Consider the following 20,244-nt stretch of genomic DNA (forward strand, 5'->3'; position numbering starts at 1 on the left):
GGAAGCGAGGTTTCCAGGACCTTGAGGGGCTCGTTGTTGTTAGGATAACAACTGTTATCCAGTTTACTACTGTCTAGTAAAACCCTGGTCATGAGCCCCTTCGGATGTATATCAGGGAGCCATATCCTTGGAGGATGACGGCTAACCTATATCTTGGGGGCTAGTAGAGCTAAAGGAAGTTTCCAAAGGGATTTTTCTCTATTAAAGAAGACATGGGATCCTGGAGGTCGGGCTCACATCAAGCTGAGGTTGCCTTTTGCCTCTAGCAAAAGTATTAACATTGAGATAGTTGAGTTCCTGGAGGAAGGTCATCTCCTGACTGTCTTAAGTATTTGTCAATGGGCTGCAAAGGAAATTTAATTTTTTCTATATTTCTTTTGCCTTTGTTCTCCACATCAGTTAGGTCAAAAAAAAACTTTATAAGCACTGGTATCCTAACAACTTAGCAGACATGCAAAACAATACTGCACATACATTGAAAGAAAAATAGTTTTATTCCATTCTTAAATAGCCCGTTATCCTTACTTAATGGGACGTGGGTACCTGTCGGGCACTTCACAACTCGTCAAATCTTGGAATCTGATTGGACACCACCACTTTTATTTCCCTGTCCATGTTGATTTTGATGCAGTACTTACTTATTTTTCACAGCAACTGTCAAAAACTCAGCTTCACACAGACAGGACTTAACTGAAAAGCATAAATTGTGATGTAATGTTGACACCATGAACTACTGCTAAGAGTTTTCATGGTGTCTGATGTCACTGTGTTTCTCTTGAAATTTTAAAATACCCCATGGGCCCCCTCTGAGGTTGCTGTGGTGCTCTGGGATGCCTCGATGCACATTTTTGCAGACTGTGGACCTAGGAGTTTGTTAGAAACGAGGAGAACTCTCAGACCCCACCTGAGACTGACTACGTCAGAATCCTCATTTTCACAAGATCCCCAGGTGATTTATGTGCAATTAAAGTTTGAAAAGCACTACTCAGAGCCGCCTGTTATTATGAAGATTCTGTTTTGTTTTAGGAATGGGAAAGACAAATGAGCTCACTCACTGGCTCTCTTGAAATTATGATTTCTCAGTAATTATGGAATTCTTGGTTTACTCTTGCCCTTGACTTAAGTTTAGAAGAGATCCCGGCCACATTCCCTACATCCTGTTCTTTGATCAGTCTCTGAGCAACTAGAGGAATGTCATGACTTCTGTTATGCATATCAGACAAAGTGGGAAGTCTAGGCTCTCTTTGTACTTACTCTAGTCCTTCCCAGTGGTTCACAGACAGGGCTTTTGAAACTGCTGGGTCACTCATGAAAGCCTTCTAAGTGGTCTCTTGTGATAGTCATGTTGCTAAGATACAGTTTTGACACTGAAGGATAATTTTGTTACATTTAATTTAAAATATGTCTCTTGTCACTCGTGTCTAATCAGAAATTCATTCTGGAAGGTTTTGACTTTTTTTTCTTACATTTTATTTTATTTGTTTGTTGGTGTGTTAATGGATTGCTTAGTGTTCTATTTTGTGGGTGGTTATTTTACAGAGGTTTACAAAGCCCTGGTCTTACACTACCTACGTGATCAAAACAGCTGCCCAGGGAGTTCCCAGCATGCCCTTGTTAAAGCTGCAGTTATGGCTTCCCAGAGACTGCTGGGATGCTCTCTGTGGGTATCAGAGAGAGAAACTTGTGGCTCCTGCTAGCACAGAATATATGAGCTTCTCTTTGTCCTGATGGATGCATTCTAGACCTTGAAGTAGATTGACCTTGAGTCTACCAGTGAGAGAGGCAAAAGCTACAGGGATGAGGAGAGGACATGGGATTGGAAACGCCTCAATGACCCCGTATTCATTAGAAGTGAATAAACAAAGGCTATTCACTTGCCCAGAAAGGCAACACTTCCCCCCTCAACAAGTTTCCTGCCTTCCTTTCGAATGCTCCTTAAGTCTTCTTGTCCCTTGTCAGGCTTGGATTTTATACAATACCAAGAAAACGAAGCAAATCAAGTGATTTTTGCTTGCTTCACTCACCCTAGACTTTGCTGCTCATTATAAAGAATAGGAATTCTAATTGAATAAAGGGGGTGGCTTCTGTGAAGAGCTCATTAGAGTCTGGACACTTCTTTTCATCTTGTTTATTCCAGACCAGCCTTAACAGCATGATGAGTGTTTACAGTGAAACAGGAGACTATGGCAACGTGAAGGTCAGTGGAGAAATCCTTCTCCACATCAGCTATTGCTACAAAACTGGCGGGCTCTACATCTTTGTCAAGAATTGCAGAAATCTGGCCATAGGAGATGAAAAGAGACAGAGGACAGATGCGTAAGCATATAACATATTCCTCGGACTGTTTCAATCACTGCTTTCTTTGTCAGCATGTGTGGTTTTGTCTCAGCATTCCTCTTGATTCAGAGCCTTCTCAGAAGGTCGATTGTCATTTTCCTCCTGTGCAACACTTCTAAATATTCTCTAAGTGTATGTATAATGATCGTGTCCGTGATTATCTGATTTTTCCAAAGCTACTAGTCGACACGATTCAGGACTGACGTATTTGTAGTTTATACAGAGGTAGCCCTGGGATGGAGGCTGGCTGACACCTTGGCATACCCCAGAGTCTCTGAGTATCCTGTTCTGGGAGACCCTCCAGAGAAAATCACCAAGCTGTTAGCCTAATTGAATGACCCAAAAGGACAATTTTGAGGCTCTCAGGATTCCAGATATCATCTGGGAGGCAGGTATGGACCATGGTACATTGGAAGGGAGCTAGAAGAAAGATGTGTCAGGGACTCCCAGGGTCATTGCCAAGCTTGATGATTTACTAGGAAGACTCACAGGACTCCCCTTATAGTCATAAGCATCAAAAAAAAAAAAGACATGTGTGGTGAAGTTCGGAAGAATCCAGGCTTCAACTTCCAAGTGTCCTCCCCCACTGGGGTCACATAGGATGTGCTTAATTCCTCCAGCAACAGGTCGTGGGAGCACCTGTGCAGCGCTGTTTACCAGGGAAGCTCGTTTAGAGACTCAACTGATCACATACTGAAATTCCAGTCTCCGTGAAGGAAAGCAGATGTTCCGCCTAAGCCATATTATTTTTACAAATAGTTTAGTCACAGCGAGCCACTTACATCTGTCTGTTCTGGGAGTGATGAGAATCCTCCTGAAATCCAAGTTTCCAGATGCCGGCCAATGGCAAAAGTTATAAGCAGGCATTTCCAAGGACAGCAATCTGAGGCCTGCTGTGTTACCCCTTTCCTCCGTAATAGGTGACCTAAGTCCAATGACCAACTCAGAGAAACTGTTTCCAAGCATCTAAAGATAGACAAATGGGAGTGGGGCACCTGACTGTCTCAGTCAATGGAGTATGTAGCTTTTGATCTCGAGGTTGTGAGTTCAAGCCCCATGCTGGGTGTAGAGATTACTTAAAATTTTTTAAAAATTGAAAAAAAAAAAAGATAGCCAAATGAGTGGCTTCTGAGTATAGATTGGTCCACCTACTTCCTCAGCTAAATATCCAAGGGCTTCAGGACCAATATAATCACTTAGAGTGGCACGGAAAGAGGTCATCTAAAGCCCTGCTAGATGTGCTTCGTGGCCCTGGTCTTGTCTTGTACATCGCAGTCTTGTACGTCTTGTGCATTTCTAAGTCTGCCTTGATGCCCCTACTCCGAGAGGCTCCTGGGATAGCTCAACACAAGGTGTCGGGTAGAATTGCCATTGTGACATTGGGTTGTTATTTCCTATTTGTTCTTTTTCACCATTTTCTTTCATTCGTCCATGACCATGGATTCATCAGAAGTCCTGACATCGGAATGGTGAGGAATATAACCCTACAGTATTTCGTGAGACCATCGATCCTATGAATAGATGACATTTATTGAGTAGTATAACATGTCAGCTCCCTGTATCAACCAATTTAGTCCTTGCAAGGCCGTAAGTTAGGGACTGTTACCCAGTTTTACAGATGAGGAAACTGAGGCACAGAGAGGTTACCTAGGCTCAAAATCATGGAGTGATTCAAGCCTAGGTGGCTTGACTTCAGAGCCCACACCCTTTATCACTATACTTCACTGCTTCTCTCTTATTGGAAGCCCAGAGTTATATTTGAAGGTATCCTGCCATGTAGACTACATTCTGTTTGGTTCTTTCATGTTTGCTGGCCTATTCCCTTCACCTCTTTTAGTCACTGAAGTCCCTGACTGTTCCTTGCAAAGTAGATGTCTCCCAATAATTACTTTCATGTTTTTCATCTACAGTTATGTCAAGTCATACCTTCTTCCTGACAAGTCCAGAAGCAATAAGCGCAAGACCAAGATCAGAACGGGCACCAACCCAGAATTCAATGAGACACTAAAGGTAAGTACACGCTCTCTCATAGTCACTCAAGTGATACCATTCATACCCTCATGGGTTTAAAATGGACGACAGAGGATTTGCATGTCCAGGCTTAAATATCTTTTAGAAAAGTAGAATTTGAATAAATTCGTGTCATACCCTTAGCTTTCCTAACAGTTTTTGGAAAAGAAAATCTGTAAACCACCCTTAACTCTTTATTTCTCTGCTGCTGCTAAAGTGACACCCGAAGGAAAGACAATCCAGTGACATTCCACCTGAGCCCGTGTATCTTGTCAAAAAATGTTTCACCCTTGGGAAAACTGGTTTTTCTAGTTCCCCTTAAAAGGAGGGTGTCCCAGTTTTGACACAAACTTAGCAAGTCACTTTGTACACACTCCTCGTTCTGCTCACACAGCATGAGTATATGCGATTTCTTGTCAGGTTTCAGAGTTGAGCTAAATTTAGGCCTGTGGTTAAGGAACAGTGGTGATGCATGGTTGGATTTGAGGAACCTCAGAGAAAGTGACCTCAATAAGACATGACCCAGGCCCCAATCCTGGAGACATTCCTTCCCCCATGGACTTCTATGTAACACCCCCCTTTCCCACCCTCAACCAATCTAGCCTGGTAAGAAAGACCTGGGGAGACTGGAATGTAGAAGTTATTGCCAGTCGCAGGGAAGAGTACAGACCTTGTAGGCAGAGTGAGGGAGTCAGAATCCACCATAGCAGGAAGTTGGTAGGTGGGGACATCCATCAGTGGGGTCATGTTTGGAAGCAGGAACCAATATGAAGACAGATCAAAATGAGAATGAATGAATATAGGCAGGGGGTGAATCCGGTGGCCCTAATACCGTAGCAAAGCTGAGCCCAAGCAGAATAGATGGAGTGACTTGGCAAATTCAGGAAGCAGGGAGCCAAGGTCAATCACGCCAGGAACAGCAAGGACGGGTATAGAGGCAAATCCAAGACCAAGAAACAGTCTGAAGTGTGGTCTCAGGTGACAGTTGCCGAGAACTGGCAGCAGGTTCGGGGTGTACAAGGCATGTGGCTGTGGATCACGTTGTGCTGAAAAGAAAAAGCTACCCCAGCAATATTTTCTTTCTGCTCAATCTCTGTATTGGTCTCTTCACTCCTGCACTTATGTGAGACTTGATGAAGTTTGGTGTTTGCAAGTTTCTCACTGACAGTACTTTTCTGGATCTGGGGGTTCTCGTCATGACTAAAATAAGACAGAGAAGTTGGAGAGTTGATATAGCAAACATTAAGCTTACGAAGTCGATGTTGAAAAACGATTTGCAGAGGAAAACTGGCTAAAATTGGAAAGGGGACAATCTTCATTACCTAACACTTTCTATTTACTACTTAAAGTTTATTGACTTTTTCCTAAATAATTGGCTGATTCATCTTTCAGTGCAAGGTCTAAACACAAAATGAGTTTATGGCATAGAACACCAGTTGTCGCATAAACAAGGAAAAATGCAGTGGTTTTTTGTGTGTTTGTTTCGGTCATGTTACTAGTGTGTATGAAAGATGGTGAAAGTAAATTTCAGCCTATCGTAGAATTGGGCAGAGCCCTCCACGTGGAGTGTGACATTGTGACTCTCGTTTGCAGTACACCATCAGCCACACCCAGCTGGAAACAAGAACTCTGCAGCTCTCGGTCTGGCATCATGATCGATTTGGACGTAACAGCTTCCTTGGAGAGGTGGAGATTCCTTTTGACTCATGGAACTTTGAAAATCCAAGTGATGAGTGGTTTGTGCTTCAGCCCAAGGTAGGAAATGCCTCCAGATTAATCAAAGAGTTATGCAACGGGACAAGTTAGGAACAAAATTGATGTCACAGGCCTGGAGAATCTGAAGACGTCTCCTTTTCAAGTGGTAATCTGAACAGATGAGTGCGGCTAATTTTGGAACAATATAATACATGTTAGTCCTTTCCTTGGAACTCCTTCTTTAATACAGACTGTACAATGCAAGTCACATAGTCATATTTATTATTAATTTGGCTTACTAAAAATGTATTCATCATTTGAAGGTCTCCATGGATTAAAAAAAAAAAGGAATACATTATATGATCCTGTCAGAAAGAGAAAGCATTTGATTTCACATAGGCAGAAACAAATCCATAGAGCCAAACAGGCTTAAAACATTCTCTCTATTCTCCATTCTCTGCAATTCAAACATAAGCAGGAGTGGTCTTGCCTTGGCTCACATGAAGAAAGTAACCAGTAGCTAAAGTATCTGGTTTCCTATATTCCTACTTTTGAGATTCATAACCCAGGTTTTAAGTTACAGTCAGAGAAACAATCTTAAAGCTGGTTCTAGAAATTAAATGCAATATAGCATGTTCTGAACTAGGCCAACAGTACCTTGGATTTACTCTATGCAACCAGAGTCTCTTTACATTTATAGTAATCTTTTAAGTCGAAAGTGGGATGAAAAAAGGTCACATTTCTGTAACCGAAGATTGTTCTTTGTATACAGAGAGGCAAAAAGAACATGATGGTAAAGATAGACTCAAATCAGACTTTCTGGGTTCAGTCCTCGCTTCATGACTGTCTGTGTGACATTGGGCAAATTACTTAACTTCCCAGGCTTTGGTGTTCTCAGTTGTGATATAATAATTGGGCATACCTTACTGGGACGTTGTGAAGCTTGGAGAAGCACTCTGTGATGCTCGCAGTATTGTGTCAGGCACATTTTAAGCTCTCAATAAATGCTAGGTAGTGTTTATGTTACATCAGAGTCCTCGCATCACAGCTGACAGAAACCCCAGCTCACACTGCTCAAAAAGTAAAAGGAAATCATTGGCCAGTGATTATCAAGCATGGCTTTACCCAGATAACTCACATCGTATCAAGGCCCTGGACTCTCCTGGGCTCTCTTCTCTGTATTGGCTTCATTTTGAGACTCCATGCAGTTGGCCTCCCTCACTAGCTTCCACTGTGGTTCTCTTGGACATTACAATACATGTCAGTCCCTCCTCCTTGCACCACACGGTCTGGGAGAGGAAAAAATGTCCTCCTCTTCCAGCAGTCCACCCAGCACCCTGGGCCTGGTTCTCCTCATTCTGATGACATCATTTGCCCATCCTGAGCCAATGGCCTTGGCCGGCCAGGGAGGTGAGATACGTTGGCTTACTTAAGATAATCAGAACATACCCTGGTCCTGAAGGTAGTATTGCCCCAAAGGAAATCCAGATATTGTAGTTCTAAAGGAATGGTGAGTGGAGGTTGGACAGCAACACATGCGTGGGTCAGCTCAGCATTGTTCACAGCTGATGGTACAACAAACATGGTGAGGTAAGTATCATCACTTCCATTGTGTCTGAGGAGATCAAGACTCAGAAGTTAAATACAACTTCCTGGTAGAATTTTATGACTGTTGACCTTAAGCTTGGTGTGAATCACTCATGGAAAATCTTTGGGAAGTATAATTTGGGCTGTGGGTAAAATTTATAATAAAATATAGTAAAAGTCCTTAAACATAAAATAACTGCGAGCCCATGACTGACATAAATATGATAGGAATTACAACAGTCACCAGAAATAAGTCTGCAATAGTACAGCATTCCATTGACATTAACTATGGGAAATAATTGCTCATTAAACACGGAGTCTCTTGGAACTGAATGAAAAGCCTTACCATGAAGGCTAGCACTTAACCTGACTTAACAGTCTACTGTCACCTGCTTCCTTTTGTGTGTAATGGTGAGCACCACAGAATCATAGTTCAAAAATGTCCAAGACATTATATGAAGCATGATGCAGATGAAGGACAAGTAACATTCATTTGAATACATGAGATTAACTTGTCTGTCATAAATTTAACATTAATGCACATAGGGGCTCTTTGGAAAACAGCTTGGAACGTTCCAGTCAGTTTCCTGGAAATGGTTGAAGGACTTGCACTGGGATGATATCTAAGCTCTCCCAGGCATATCCTCTGTGCTTAGGGACCAGCCTCTTTTCGTGGTAATCACCCTCACATTGCCACTGAGCGATTTCACTTTCTGTCATAAGGGAGAAGCCGCTCTCTGAGGCTGCTCAAGGCAGAAAAGTTCTGACTGAGTTTAACGTCTGGAACTCCTCAGTCCTCTGCCAGATCCCCTTGGATTCCTTTCCCCATGACTGTTAAGAGTTTTGCCTCCAACAGCCTTCACCTGAGACTCTGTTTAGAAAACTGCTCCCAGGGGCGCCTGGGTGGCTCAGTCGTTAAGCGTCTGCCTTCCTCAGGGCGTGATCCCAGAGTCCTGGGATCAAGTCCCGCATCGGGCTCCCTGCCCCACTGGGAGCCTGCTTCTTCCTCTCCCACTCCCCCTGCTTGTGTTCCCTCTCTCGCTGGCTGTCTCTGTGTCAAATAAATAAATAAAATCTTAAAAAAAAATAAAAGAAAACTGCTCCCAGGCTACCGTAACAGAGAGTCAGAAGCTCCTAGAAGCTTACGTACCACCTACCACAAGGCAACCCTTTGCCAGTAACTCATAGATGGGGAGTCTGAAAACACAGTTCCCTTACTGAGAGTGGTGGGGGTGGGGGGGGGTGCTCCAAGGAATTAGTCACACTCTACAGCTTCCCAGCCAGATCAGCCTATCCCCTTGCCTGGCTTCCTCCCCTTCCCTGTCCTTTTTCCTGGTCACCCCTTCCCTGGTCTATCCTGGGAGCAATTCTTAACAAGTCATGTGCGTGAGAATCCTCACCTCAGAGTGAACTTCTGGGGAACCCAACATAGCTTCGTGTCTTTAATCCATGTCATCCTTCTCTGCCAAGAAAAAGATGACACGTAGATGCACATATGTGTCTCTGACCCATGTAGACGCATATACGTGTCTCTGACACAGATAGAGGAAAGCCCTCAGATTCAGCCTTCTTTGGACGCCATGCCTTCCAGAAATGGGGACAGCAGGTGCAACACACTCTGTAGGCCGCCTCCCGTTCATTCGTGGCTCACCCTCAGGCTGAGCTGGGCTCTGGGTGGTGGATTAGCAGCCCACTTCGAGAAGCGTCGCTTCATTTTCAGTCTCCTGTCTCAGCCACTTCAAGGCAGCAGTCATTCCATCAGCTGCAGCTAGAGTCTGAGCAGCCTTGGAGACCTGATGTTTCCTTGTAGATTATCCAGCCGAGGAGGTGAAGTGTAAGCTACAGGGACCAACTTCCTTAGCGACAGCAGATCAGAATTAACAGTCCTTCAGCGTTCGGAAATACCGACATCCCTTTGCAGTGGGAATACTGGAAAGACACAGCGCCTTATTTCTTATTGACTCTGTGTTCGAGAACGCCCCCTTGGCACCTGCCTTTGTTTTTGCTAGGGCTTATGGCACTAAGCCAGGGAGGCGGCTGGTGCGGACCGAGGAAGAACTCGAGCTGTCAAGTGTGCTGTAAAGTAGTTTCGCAGCATAACTTCCGTTTCACTGCGTGACATGAGATTGTTTATTAGCTGTAACTCGTTATCTTTCTGAAAGGCATGTGAGGTAGTTAGACGAGAAGGGTTTGTCGGTATGAATTGCCTTTCATGTCTTCCCAGAAGGTGCTATTATAAAAACAAGGAGCTTTGAAAATCAACAGCGAGCTCGAGTGTTTTCCAGGGAAATCTCTGCTCTGCCTTCGGGCAGAGAGTCAATGCAAGTTCCTGTGAAATGATTACGGAGCTAAAAGGCTCTCTCTCTGTTTGGCGGTTTGGGCAGACTTTGGTCTATAATTTATTACCCCCGCCTTAGACCTGAAAATGTACTAGGAGCTCTGCTTCCGACTCCGATGTAATGTGGAATCTCTCTTTTCAAAAAGCAGAAGATAATGGGGGTTACCTGATGATGCCAGCCCCCTGCTCAGTCAGATACCCCCCCCCCCAGTTCCCTACTGCTTTTGCGTAGGGTTTGAATAAATCCTAACCCGTCACCCTGGCACGCAGTGCTCCCCAATATGGCCCCGCCTTATTGTCAGTGCTCTACCTGTATCCCCAGTTTCGTGCATGTGTGGCTCCCCATGGCTTTCACTCACACCAGCCAACCCTGCCGATCTTTGTAGGAGAGGAGCCCTCAGGCTACTGGTGTGGGCTCGGTCTATGGACATGAAAAGCTGGAATAGCCCGAGTATTTAAGTGTTCTGGGGGGGAGGGCAGAGCCCTGGATGGGTAACCAATGGCTGAAGGAGCGTCACCAACACGCTCATTGCCTTGTCTCCGGTTGAGACAGCTCTCGGAGATGTGATCTGTCTTGTCTGCAAAGCTCCCCGGTGGGCCTGAGAAAAACTTACTCACCACAAAACCTGGCCTGATATCACAGCCTTGTTAAACCTCCTTCAGTTCGGGGTCCCACTGCCCCACTCCCCTTCCTAATAATACACACTAAGATAAATTCGTGTCTTAGGGTCTTTTGGACAACCCAGAGTAGAAACCTCGTTTTCATCTTCCTTGCTGTTACCTCCCTTCACACGCACCTCTAATCACACCTGGCTCCCTGCCAGCTTTTAAACACATTTTATACAGTTTCCACTGTATTTTGCTCATCCTGTTTTCTTAGCCCAGACTGACCTTCTTTCCATTCCCTCTTTATCAGTCATCATATCTGCCATCCTTTAAGCACCAGGCAAAGGCCAGCTCTTTATCCCAACCTCAATGATTCTCTCTCTTCCCACAGTAGTTTCTTTGTACCTGTATTGGAGCAATTGTCATCCTTTGTCTGAACTGAGCTTACAATAGCAGATCAGTTCATAAAGCCACAGAAATCACACACATACAAACGAACGCGCACCCCCAGCGCATTTCTTAATCATTTATTTTAACTTAAAACAAATGTGCATTGATTTTCAAGTCTTTTAATACAGGGGTAATTCCTTTTGTTTGAGTATCATTTCAGTGATTAGAATTCTATTCTATCTTTCTGGCATAAATTCTGACCCTAGTGCATTCTATTCAGTAGTTTCTCATTTGAGCTTTTCTAAAATGGAGTGAGAACCTGAGAATGCTTTCAAAGTAAACCAAATATAAAAGCTTTCTAAATATTCATGATTGCCTTCTAATCTTTTATAGCTTCGAGCCCAAATGTAATCCAATAGCAGATTTATTTTCAAATACTTAGTTCTTTGAAAGTATTTGGCTTAATTTTTATAGCAGTAGCTGTCTCTTTGCACTCTTCAGTTTACTGATATGAAATTATATAGTTAGAACCACAGACATGCCTGGCATAAAGAACCTGGGAGATGAATGTAGCTGGCTTTTGATGAGCGCACAGTTCATCGGATGAGTCGAATAAGGGCAGATTTATAGAGCTTCGATTGGATTTATGTCTCTTGGGTAGACTGAAAACTCAGTAGGGTCTGTGTCTTATGTGTCCCTGCAGCACTTAGCAAAATGCTTTCAAAGCATTACTACAAGAAGGCACCCCATATGTGTTGGTAGGATTGAATGAGTTGAATTGAATTGAATTCTACCTTCGTCGGAGCAAAAAAGGCGGTTGAATGATGTAAAATGGTGGTACATCAGGAGATGACGTTGCCTTGGAATTTCCTTGCAAGAATACCCAAACTATCCCAAGACATTAGCTGTGTACAGACTGCAAGATGGCTCCCTCCCTTGAATTTCTTTTGTATGTGATTGTAATGCTACAAGGCTTCATCTTTATTCTTTTCTACCCTCACAAGATTTCAAGACTGTATTTATAGAAAGTCACCAGTATGTTTTAAGTAATTTAAGCTAAATACCAATGGAACATTAATAAATCCCAATATTGCATGCTTTAACTTCTAATATACTTTATGTTAGTATGTGACACCTGCACACATCACTTTTTCCTACCAACATATTTTCCCATCGAAAGCTCTCCACCGAAAGCAAATAGAGCCTGCATTGCTTAGCTATTATATAGAAAACTACTCTAAACCTTAGCGGCTTAAAACAACAATTTAGTATTGCTCCTGATTTTGTGGGGTGACTAGACTCACCTAGATGGTTCTCATCGAAGATCTCTCGCGTGGTTGCAGCCCGATGGTAGACTGCGGCTGAAGTCGTAGGAAGGCTTGACTGGGCTGGTTGTTCAAGTTGGCTGTCTCACGCTTATTATTAGCTGCCAACTGGGAATTCAGCTAGGACTGCCAACCAGAGCACCGAAAGGTGGCTTCCTTCTTGGCTTGGGCCTCAACACCATGGGTTCTCGGAGGGCACGTCCCGAGGTTATTCATTCTAAGAGAGGAAGTAGAAGGTGTTAATCTTAGTCTTGGGGCCCAGAAACTGGCCCATTGTCACTTGTGCCATGGTCTACTGGTCAAACCAATCACAAAGTCCACTCACATCCAAAGAGTAAGAATAAATACCCCACCTCTCATTGGCTATAGCATCAAAAAAGCAATGACCTCTTTAATTTGCTATAATGTCCATTATAACTTTCCATTTGTGACATTCACATAAAGTAAAATTTACTGAACCTGTCAAAACAACAAGAAAAGCCCTTTTACAAGGCCTGTGACTTAAATAGATTAAATATTAGTCTGTTTCACTGTCTAATCTCATGTTTGCCCCTGGTAAGAAGGTTGAATAAAATACTTAAAATGATTTTCCCACCTTTACTGATAAGTTTTATCACCACCAAGAGGAAAGTCGGGCAAGGATTCCTTTTCTTGGTAATGGTCTCAGTCGTCTTTGCTGAGGCTTGAACAGCCTCTGGCTTCACTGTTTGAGTTTGGGGGTTTCTGAATTCTTTTGATCTGCCCTCTCAGAAGTCAGCCGTTCAGCCCTTGAGTCAGCACCCAGGAGCCAGGTTCCTGAAGGAAAGGCCTAAGAAAATATACTACTTTTCTTACACCATTTATTAAAAGTCATTTGAATTGACTCAATGGCAACAAGGAGCCTTACAGAACAAAGGCTCTGGGTATGTGTCCACATTGAATTTTTGAACTGAAACTTTTGGTTTTGAGATGATTACAGATCCACATTCAATTATAAGAAATAATACAGAGATATCTCATGTACCCTTTACCTAGTTTCTCCCAATGGTAGCATCTTGCAAAGCTGTAGTGCAATGTCACAACCGGGGTGATGGCATCGATACCACCCACCCATCTTCTTCAGAGTTCCTCACTTCTCGTGTGTGTGTGTGTGTGTGTGTGTGTGTGTTTAGTTCTATGCAATTTTACCACACGCGTAGCTTTACCTACCACTACAGCCAAGATACAGAACAGTTCCATCATCGCCACACCCACTTCCCTTTTGACACCCCTCCCTAACTCCTAGCAACCACGAATCTGTTCTCCATATCTATTATTTTGTCACTTCAAGAATGTCATTTAAATGGAATTGTATTATGTATCCTTTTGAGCTGGCTTTTTCACTCAGCATAATTCCGTAGAGATCCATCCAAGTCGTACGTATTGCTAATTCATTCCTTTCTACTGCTGAATAGTACTCCATGGTACGGCTGTACCACAGTGTGTTGCACCAGTCACCTCTTGAAGGTCATCTAGTTCATTTCCAGTTCAGGGCTATTCCAGATAAAGATGATATGAATACTTGTGTACAGGTTTTTATGTGGACATAATCTTTCATTTCTCCAGGATAAATGTTCGAAAGTACAGTTGCTGGGTTGTATGGTAGTTGTATGTTTAGTCTTATAAGAAAGTGCCAAACCATTTTCCAGAGTGACTACACCATTTTACATGCTCACCAGCAATGTTTGAGTGAACCAGTTTTTCCACATTGCATTTTTTTTAAGTAGGCTCCACGCCCAGCATGGAGCTCAGTGTGGGACTTGAACTCACAACCCTGAGATCAAGACCAGAGCTGAGATCGAGTCAGATGCCTAACCGACTGAGCCACCCAGGTGCCCCTCCACATTGAATTTTAATCATGCAAATTACAAATATAGCTTTTAATCATTGGTGGCTAGGCAGCTCAATGTGAGTCAAGCATTACTGGCTATTTCCCCCTCTTGGTCACTTAGGAAAACCTTGAGACATCAGGAATAGACAGGGAGAGGTATCTTCTGGAGCTGTTCTCAGTGACATCTTTATTTGCGCCTCGTACCCCAAACTGTATGTTCAGTGATAGGTTCCGGTCCTCATTGCACCGCAGGCAGTCAGTAGCCACTGACTGACCACACGTGTGTCATATATCTTCTCTCAAATTCCTTTCACTTTAATGTGAAAAGTTATACACAAATACCTTCATAACGTTTTCCGGCCTCTCTCTCCTCGTACCTAAGGCATATCTTAAACCAGGAAGTGCTATCATAGTTGAATGGGAATGGATTGTCGTATTTAAGCCAGCAAGTAAATATGACAAGTCTATTCAAATGGGCTACAAAATAATAAACCAAGCATTCTCACTTTTTCTTTTCACCTGTCTCCCTTTGGCCAGGTGGAATTCGCTGCAGACATAGGCCTTCACTACAAAGGAGAGCTAACAGTTGTTTTACGTTACATCCCCCCAGAAGAGAACCTGATGCTTCCTCTAGAACAAGTTCAAGGTAGAGTAAAATCAGTGACTTTGACCAAGGATGGTCTGTGTCTAGACGTATTGGTTGGACGATGTTACTTGCATTACACAGATGAAAATGTAAAGGATTGGGTGTCACTGTCTTTGCAGAGTGTTGAGAAGTACATCCTACACATGGGGACGGGTGCAGGATCTTTACAAGTAAAGCACGAAGTTCATACTTAGCAAGCAGGCTTAATGGTGGTATTGGTTTCCCGGAAATCCCAGAGATACAGGATCTTCCCCAGGATAGAGTGGGGAGTCAGGGAGGGGTCCAGTCTGCTGAGAGGAGAGGTGTAAAAAGCTGCTGTATGGATTTATGACAGTCACAGTTATTCAGGGAGTCTTGAGGACGAAGTTGACCTGGAACACAAAATGTAAAGGAAAAATCCAGATGGAGTCAACTTTTCAGTGCCTTTTGGCTTCCTACCATCAGCTAATCCAGGCAGCCTCCTCTGTCCTTCCATTCACTATCACCCTCTTCAGTGTGAGCCCGTGCAAGTCATTTACTGCCCCTCAGCCTCCGTTTCCTCACTTCGTAGGGATGTCGCAAGGATTAAATAGGTTCATTCCCGGAAAGCGCTTAAAGTAGCACTGAATGAAGGTGGTGGCGGTGGCCGTCACTCATGCTGCGCACATTTCATCAGAATAAAAATGTGACGTGGGGGGAGTTTTCTCTCAATCAAAAATTAGTTGTGCCTGGGCCATGTATAGCCCTTAGAGCTGGCCTTGCACAGTTCTAAGTGTATAAGACGAAAATACCCAAGAAAGAAGTTACGGAATTTTCTCTTTCGGAGTCTTGGCACTTCGGTGTGGCTTTCTCCGTCTCTCCGTCGCTATTTCTCACTGAGAGCAAGAATGTGGCTCAGGCGGCTCTCAGAGTCTTTTCCATTTTGTTCCTCTATACCCTGTAAAAAGATACTCCTTGTTGGGAAGTATTTGAAGTTTTACATTTATTTGCTCATTTTTTCCAATAAACACAAATGAAAGACCTCTCCAGAAGGAATCCGGTGGGATAGAAACATTCAAATAAATCCATGGAAAAATACACCATAAAGACCCAATTCAGTCAGCAAATGAAATAAATCTTGGCAGGTTTTCTTTGTGAATTTTGTTTTTTCTTTGTGAATTTTGAAATGGAACCCATGATCTCTCTCTTCCCTTCTATCCCTTTCCTTCCCACTTCCTCTTCCTTCCCTTCTTCCTCCCTCCCTCTCCATCTCTCTCTTTTTGATGGCTGATGCAGGAAAGAAGACCCTCAAAAGGGGAAAGAAGAAGGAGTCACCTGTAATCTCTGGAGGAATACTGGAAGTATTCATCAAAGAGGCAAAGAATTTGACAGCAGTGAAGTCAGGAGGCACTTCTGATAGCTTTGTGAAGGGGTAATTTTGTTCTAATTCATTTTAGAAGATACTTAAAGGGAGATGAGAGGATCTGTGACCCATAAGACAGTGGTGGTTGTGAGACTTCTATGTTCATCTTACTCTAAATGGACAAGGAAAGAGCTACCCATAAATGCTGGCTTTTAGATCTGAAACAACACAAGTCTAGAGGGGGCTGCTTGTTCTAGCTTTCCGCTTGCTTCCAGCATATCTCAGGATTTCCCATCATTCTCACCCTCAGTACTGGCAGATTTTCCCGTGAGATTCATTTCTCAAAGGAGGAGAAAATATGATTTTCTCTGTGTAATATATTTTTGTTGTGCTTTGTTATCATTTGGTACTGGCAATAAACAACAACAACAAAAATATTGGATCCTTGGTATTTTACTCTCTTAGGGGAAACTGTAAAAAGTCGAGATTTCAGAGCATCCTCCCCGGAGATACTGACTGGAGAGTGCTTTGGGGAAAGCATATTTCTTTTTTTCAGTTTTTTTCTTGTGATAGATTTCTAGTTTCATAGCATTGTGGTCAGAAGAGATGCATGGTATGATTTCAGTCTTCTCAAGTTTACTGAGGCCTGTTTTGTAGCCTAACATGTGATGTATTCTGGACAGTGTTCCATATGCACTTGAAAAGCATGTGTATGCTGCTGCTGTGGAATGAAACGCTCTGTATACATCTGTCATTTCCATCTGGTCTAACGTGTCATTCAAGGACACCTTTTCCTTACTGATTTTCTGCCAGGGTGCCTATCCATTGATGTAAGTAGGGTGTTAAAGGTCCCTGCTATTATGTTATCATTAATTTCTCCCTGTATGGCCATTAATATTTGTTTTAGGTATTCAGGTGTTCCAATATTGGATGCATAGATATTTACAATTGTTATACCCTCTCGTTGGATTGATCCTTTTATCATTATGTACTGCCCTTCTTTGTCTCTTGTTACAGTCTGTTTAATTAATTTATTTTTTAATTTAAATTCAATTAGCCAACTTATAGTACATCATTAGTTTCAGATGTAGTGTTCAGTGATGTATCCGTTGTGCATAACACCCAGTGCTCATCATATCACGTGTCCTCCTTAATGCCCATCACCAGATTACAGTCTGTTTTAAAGTCAGTTTTGTCTGATATAAGTATTGCTATCCCAGCTGCTTTTTTTGTTTGTTTCCATTTGCATGGTAAGATTTTTTTCATCGCTTCACTTTCAGTCTTATATGGGTCTTTAGGTCTGACATGAGTCTCTCATATAGAGAGATGGATCTTGTGGTTTTTTTTAATCCATTCTGCCATCCTCTATCTTTTGGTTGGAGCATTTAGACCATTTATATTTAAAGTAATTATTGCAATGATGTGGATGGAACTAGAGGGTATCATGCTAAGTGAAATAAGTCAAGCAGAGAAAGACAATTATATGGCTTCACTCATATGTGGAATTTAAGAAACAAAACAGAGGATCATAGAAGGGAGGGAAAAATAAAATAAGACAAAATCAGAGAGGGAAACAAACCGTAAGAGACTCTTAACTAAGGAAACAAACCGAGGATTGCTGGAGGGGAGGTGGGTGTGGGGATGGGGTTACTGGGTGATGGGCATTATGGAAGGCCCTTGATGGAATGAGCGCTGGGTGTTATATGCAACTGATGGATCACTGAACTCTACCTCTAAAACTAATAATGCAGTGTATATTAATTAATTGAGTTTAACACAATTTAAAAAATAAAGTATTGATAGGTAGGTACTTATGCCATTTTGTTCATTGTTTGCTGGTTGTTTTTGCAGTTCTTCTCTGTTCCTTTGTTTTTCTCTTGCTCTCTTTCTTTGTGGTTGATGAGTTTCTGTGGTGTTATGTTTGGCTTCTTTTTCTTTATTTTTTGTATGTTGATTATAGGTTTTGGGCATGAGGTTAATTCTTTGAGTCAATGACATTACTATTCCTCTCATCAATCCTTCTTAAAAAAGTGTAATTGGCTCTACAAGAAAAAGAGTCAAAGCCTTTACCCTCACACATTCTAATTTTGATAAAGCCCAATAGTAAGGAGAAGCAGATATCTGGGGCTTTCCTACTGGTGAGTGTGTGGACCTGAGTCCTAGTTCATCTGTCCTTCATTCTTTCTCACAATAGTTTAAAGCACAGAAGAAATGATTTTTTGGATCTTGCCATTGCAATTTGCCTCACCAGCCCCACTATCCAGTTTCGGCCTCTTCCCCCCCACTGTCTAGTAGGATGAGGGAATAGCTTCTTACCTATGGCCTCATTGTGGCCTTGCAGGGGTGACTTAACATTTTTTGAAACAGTTTTCACTTTATCATGTTGAACATTTACGAAGCAGAGATAATAAAGGACAGTATCTTTGTTCTATAATGAAAAAAAGGCCAGTAACTTTCTAGTAAATTATCTCGGTAATTACACTTAAATATTGAGCATATTTTAAAGGAACCTCAGATTTTTTTTAAGAGAGCATGAGAAAGGGGGCGCCTGGGTGGCTCAGTCGGTTGAGCACCCGACTCTTGGTTTTGACTCGAGTCATGATCTTGGGGTCCTGAGATCGAGCCCCACATAGGGTTCTGTGTTCAGCAGGGATTCTGCTTGAGATTCTCTCCCTCCCTCTCCTCCTCCTCCCCCACATGTTCGCACTCTCTCTCCCTCCCCCCTTTCTTTCAAAATAAATAAATTTTTAAAAAGGAAAGAGAGCATGAGAAAACAAAGTTTTTTCTCTCACATGTAAAGAAAGACAAAAGGTAAAGCATCTAGGGCAGGTATGAAAGCATCATGATAATTAGGGACCCATATTTCTTCTATCTTGTTATGGTAACCCCCTCATGGGCCAAGATCACTGCTAGAGTTTCAGCTATCCTAACCAAATTCCAGCTGTCAAGACAATTCCCAGAAACTTCATGCAGAACCACTTTCTATATCCTTTGGGCTGGAACTTGGTACATGGCTATACTGGCTGCAGGGGAGGCTAGGAATGTAGTCTTTATTCTGGGCAATCTTGTCCTAAATTTAAAAAAATGGTGTTTTAAAGAATAAGGAGAGAATGAATATCGAGGGATAAGTTGTCTCTTCCTGGTATGTGAAATGAAATCTCAAGGGTTGCAATGTGTCTTCTTTATTGTAAGTACCTACTACAGGAGATACTTTCATTTCAAGACGAGGGAAGGACCAAAATAGGATTAGAAAGGAGAGTGTAGGCATTTCACTACTGTCCTACTTAAAATAAACAAAACGTTCCACTTAAAACTAGACTTAAGCATATAAGAACCTTGAAGAAAAACTCAAATACACACACACATGCAGCAAGAATTATGGGGAATTGAAATAACTACTCAAGGACGCCATTTTCTGTTTCACCGATCGCTTGATTGCATTTTCTCTTGCAGCTACCTGCTCCCAGATGATAGCAAAGCTACCAAGCACAAAACTCTGGTGATAAAGAAGAGTGTTAACCCTCAGTGGAATCATACGTTCATGTTCAGTGGCCTCAACCCCCAGGACATAAAGAATGTTTGCCTAGAACTTACCGTCTGGGACAAGGAGGCCTTCTCAAGCAACATCTTTCTGGGAGGAGTTCGTTTGAATTCTGGAACCGGTGAGGGACTTGAGGGACTTGGGGACCCTGAGATGGTCTGTGACTAGGCATGGGGCGGGAGAATGGTTCCTGCAAGTTAATATGTAGTAGATATTCATGTTGCTTCAGCTTAGCTGATTCCCGAAATTACCGCAGATGCTCCATTCCTTTAGCCAAGAATCTGCTCATTGTTAAAATAAAAATACTGCCACATAAGTTTATATCTTTTGGCTATAAGTTTAGGATATATAATGTTTATATTCAGTACTTCTATAAATATCACTTACACTTTAGGTGAATTTCAACTACTTTCATGGGTGTTATTTCAGGTTTTTCTCAGGAGAGGATCACTGAGACAGCACAGGCTTCTGATAGGGGAGAGAACTACTTCTAAGACCAACTTTACTTCATCCTTTTCTCAGATGACTCTCTGGTTGAATTGAAAGGAAATCATTGTCCCCCCTAAAAAATAACATCTAACGTTGTTCAAACAGATCAT

General features: G+C 42.5%; 1 protein-coding gene across 2 annotated transcripts in view; it reads left to right on the top strand.

The window, feature by feature from the left end:
• SYTL5 (synaptotagmin like 5) overlaps positions 1-20,244 on the top strand; it is a 104,487-nt gene that overhangs the window by 81,999 nt on the left and 2,244 nt on the right. For both annotated transcript variants that reach the window (XM_057310641.1, XM_026513291.3), the window contains exons 10-15: positions 2,138-2,316; positions 4,248-4,347; positions 5,941-6,102; positions 14,675-14,783; positions 16,038-16,173; positions 19,558-19,766. In XM_057310641.1, the coding sequence (XP_057166624.1) occupies positions 2,138-2,316; positions 4,248-4,347; positions 5,941-6,102; positions 14,675-14,783; positions 16,038-16,173; positions 19,558-19,766 (895 nt within the window). The remainder of the gene's footprint in view (positions 1-2,137; positions 2,317-4,247; positions 4,348-5,940; positions 6,103-14,674; positions 14,784-16,037; positions 16,174-19,557; positions 19,767-20,244) is intronic.

This window comes from Ursus arctos, chromosome X (assembly GCF_023065955.2).
Source record: "Ursus arctos isolate Adak ecotype North America chromosome X, UrsArc2.0, whole genome shotgun sequence".
Lineage (NCBI taxonomy): Eukaryota > Metazoa > Chordata > Mammalia > Carnivora > Ursidae > Ursus > Ursus arctos.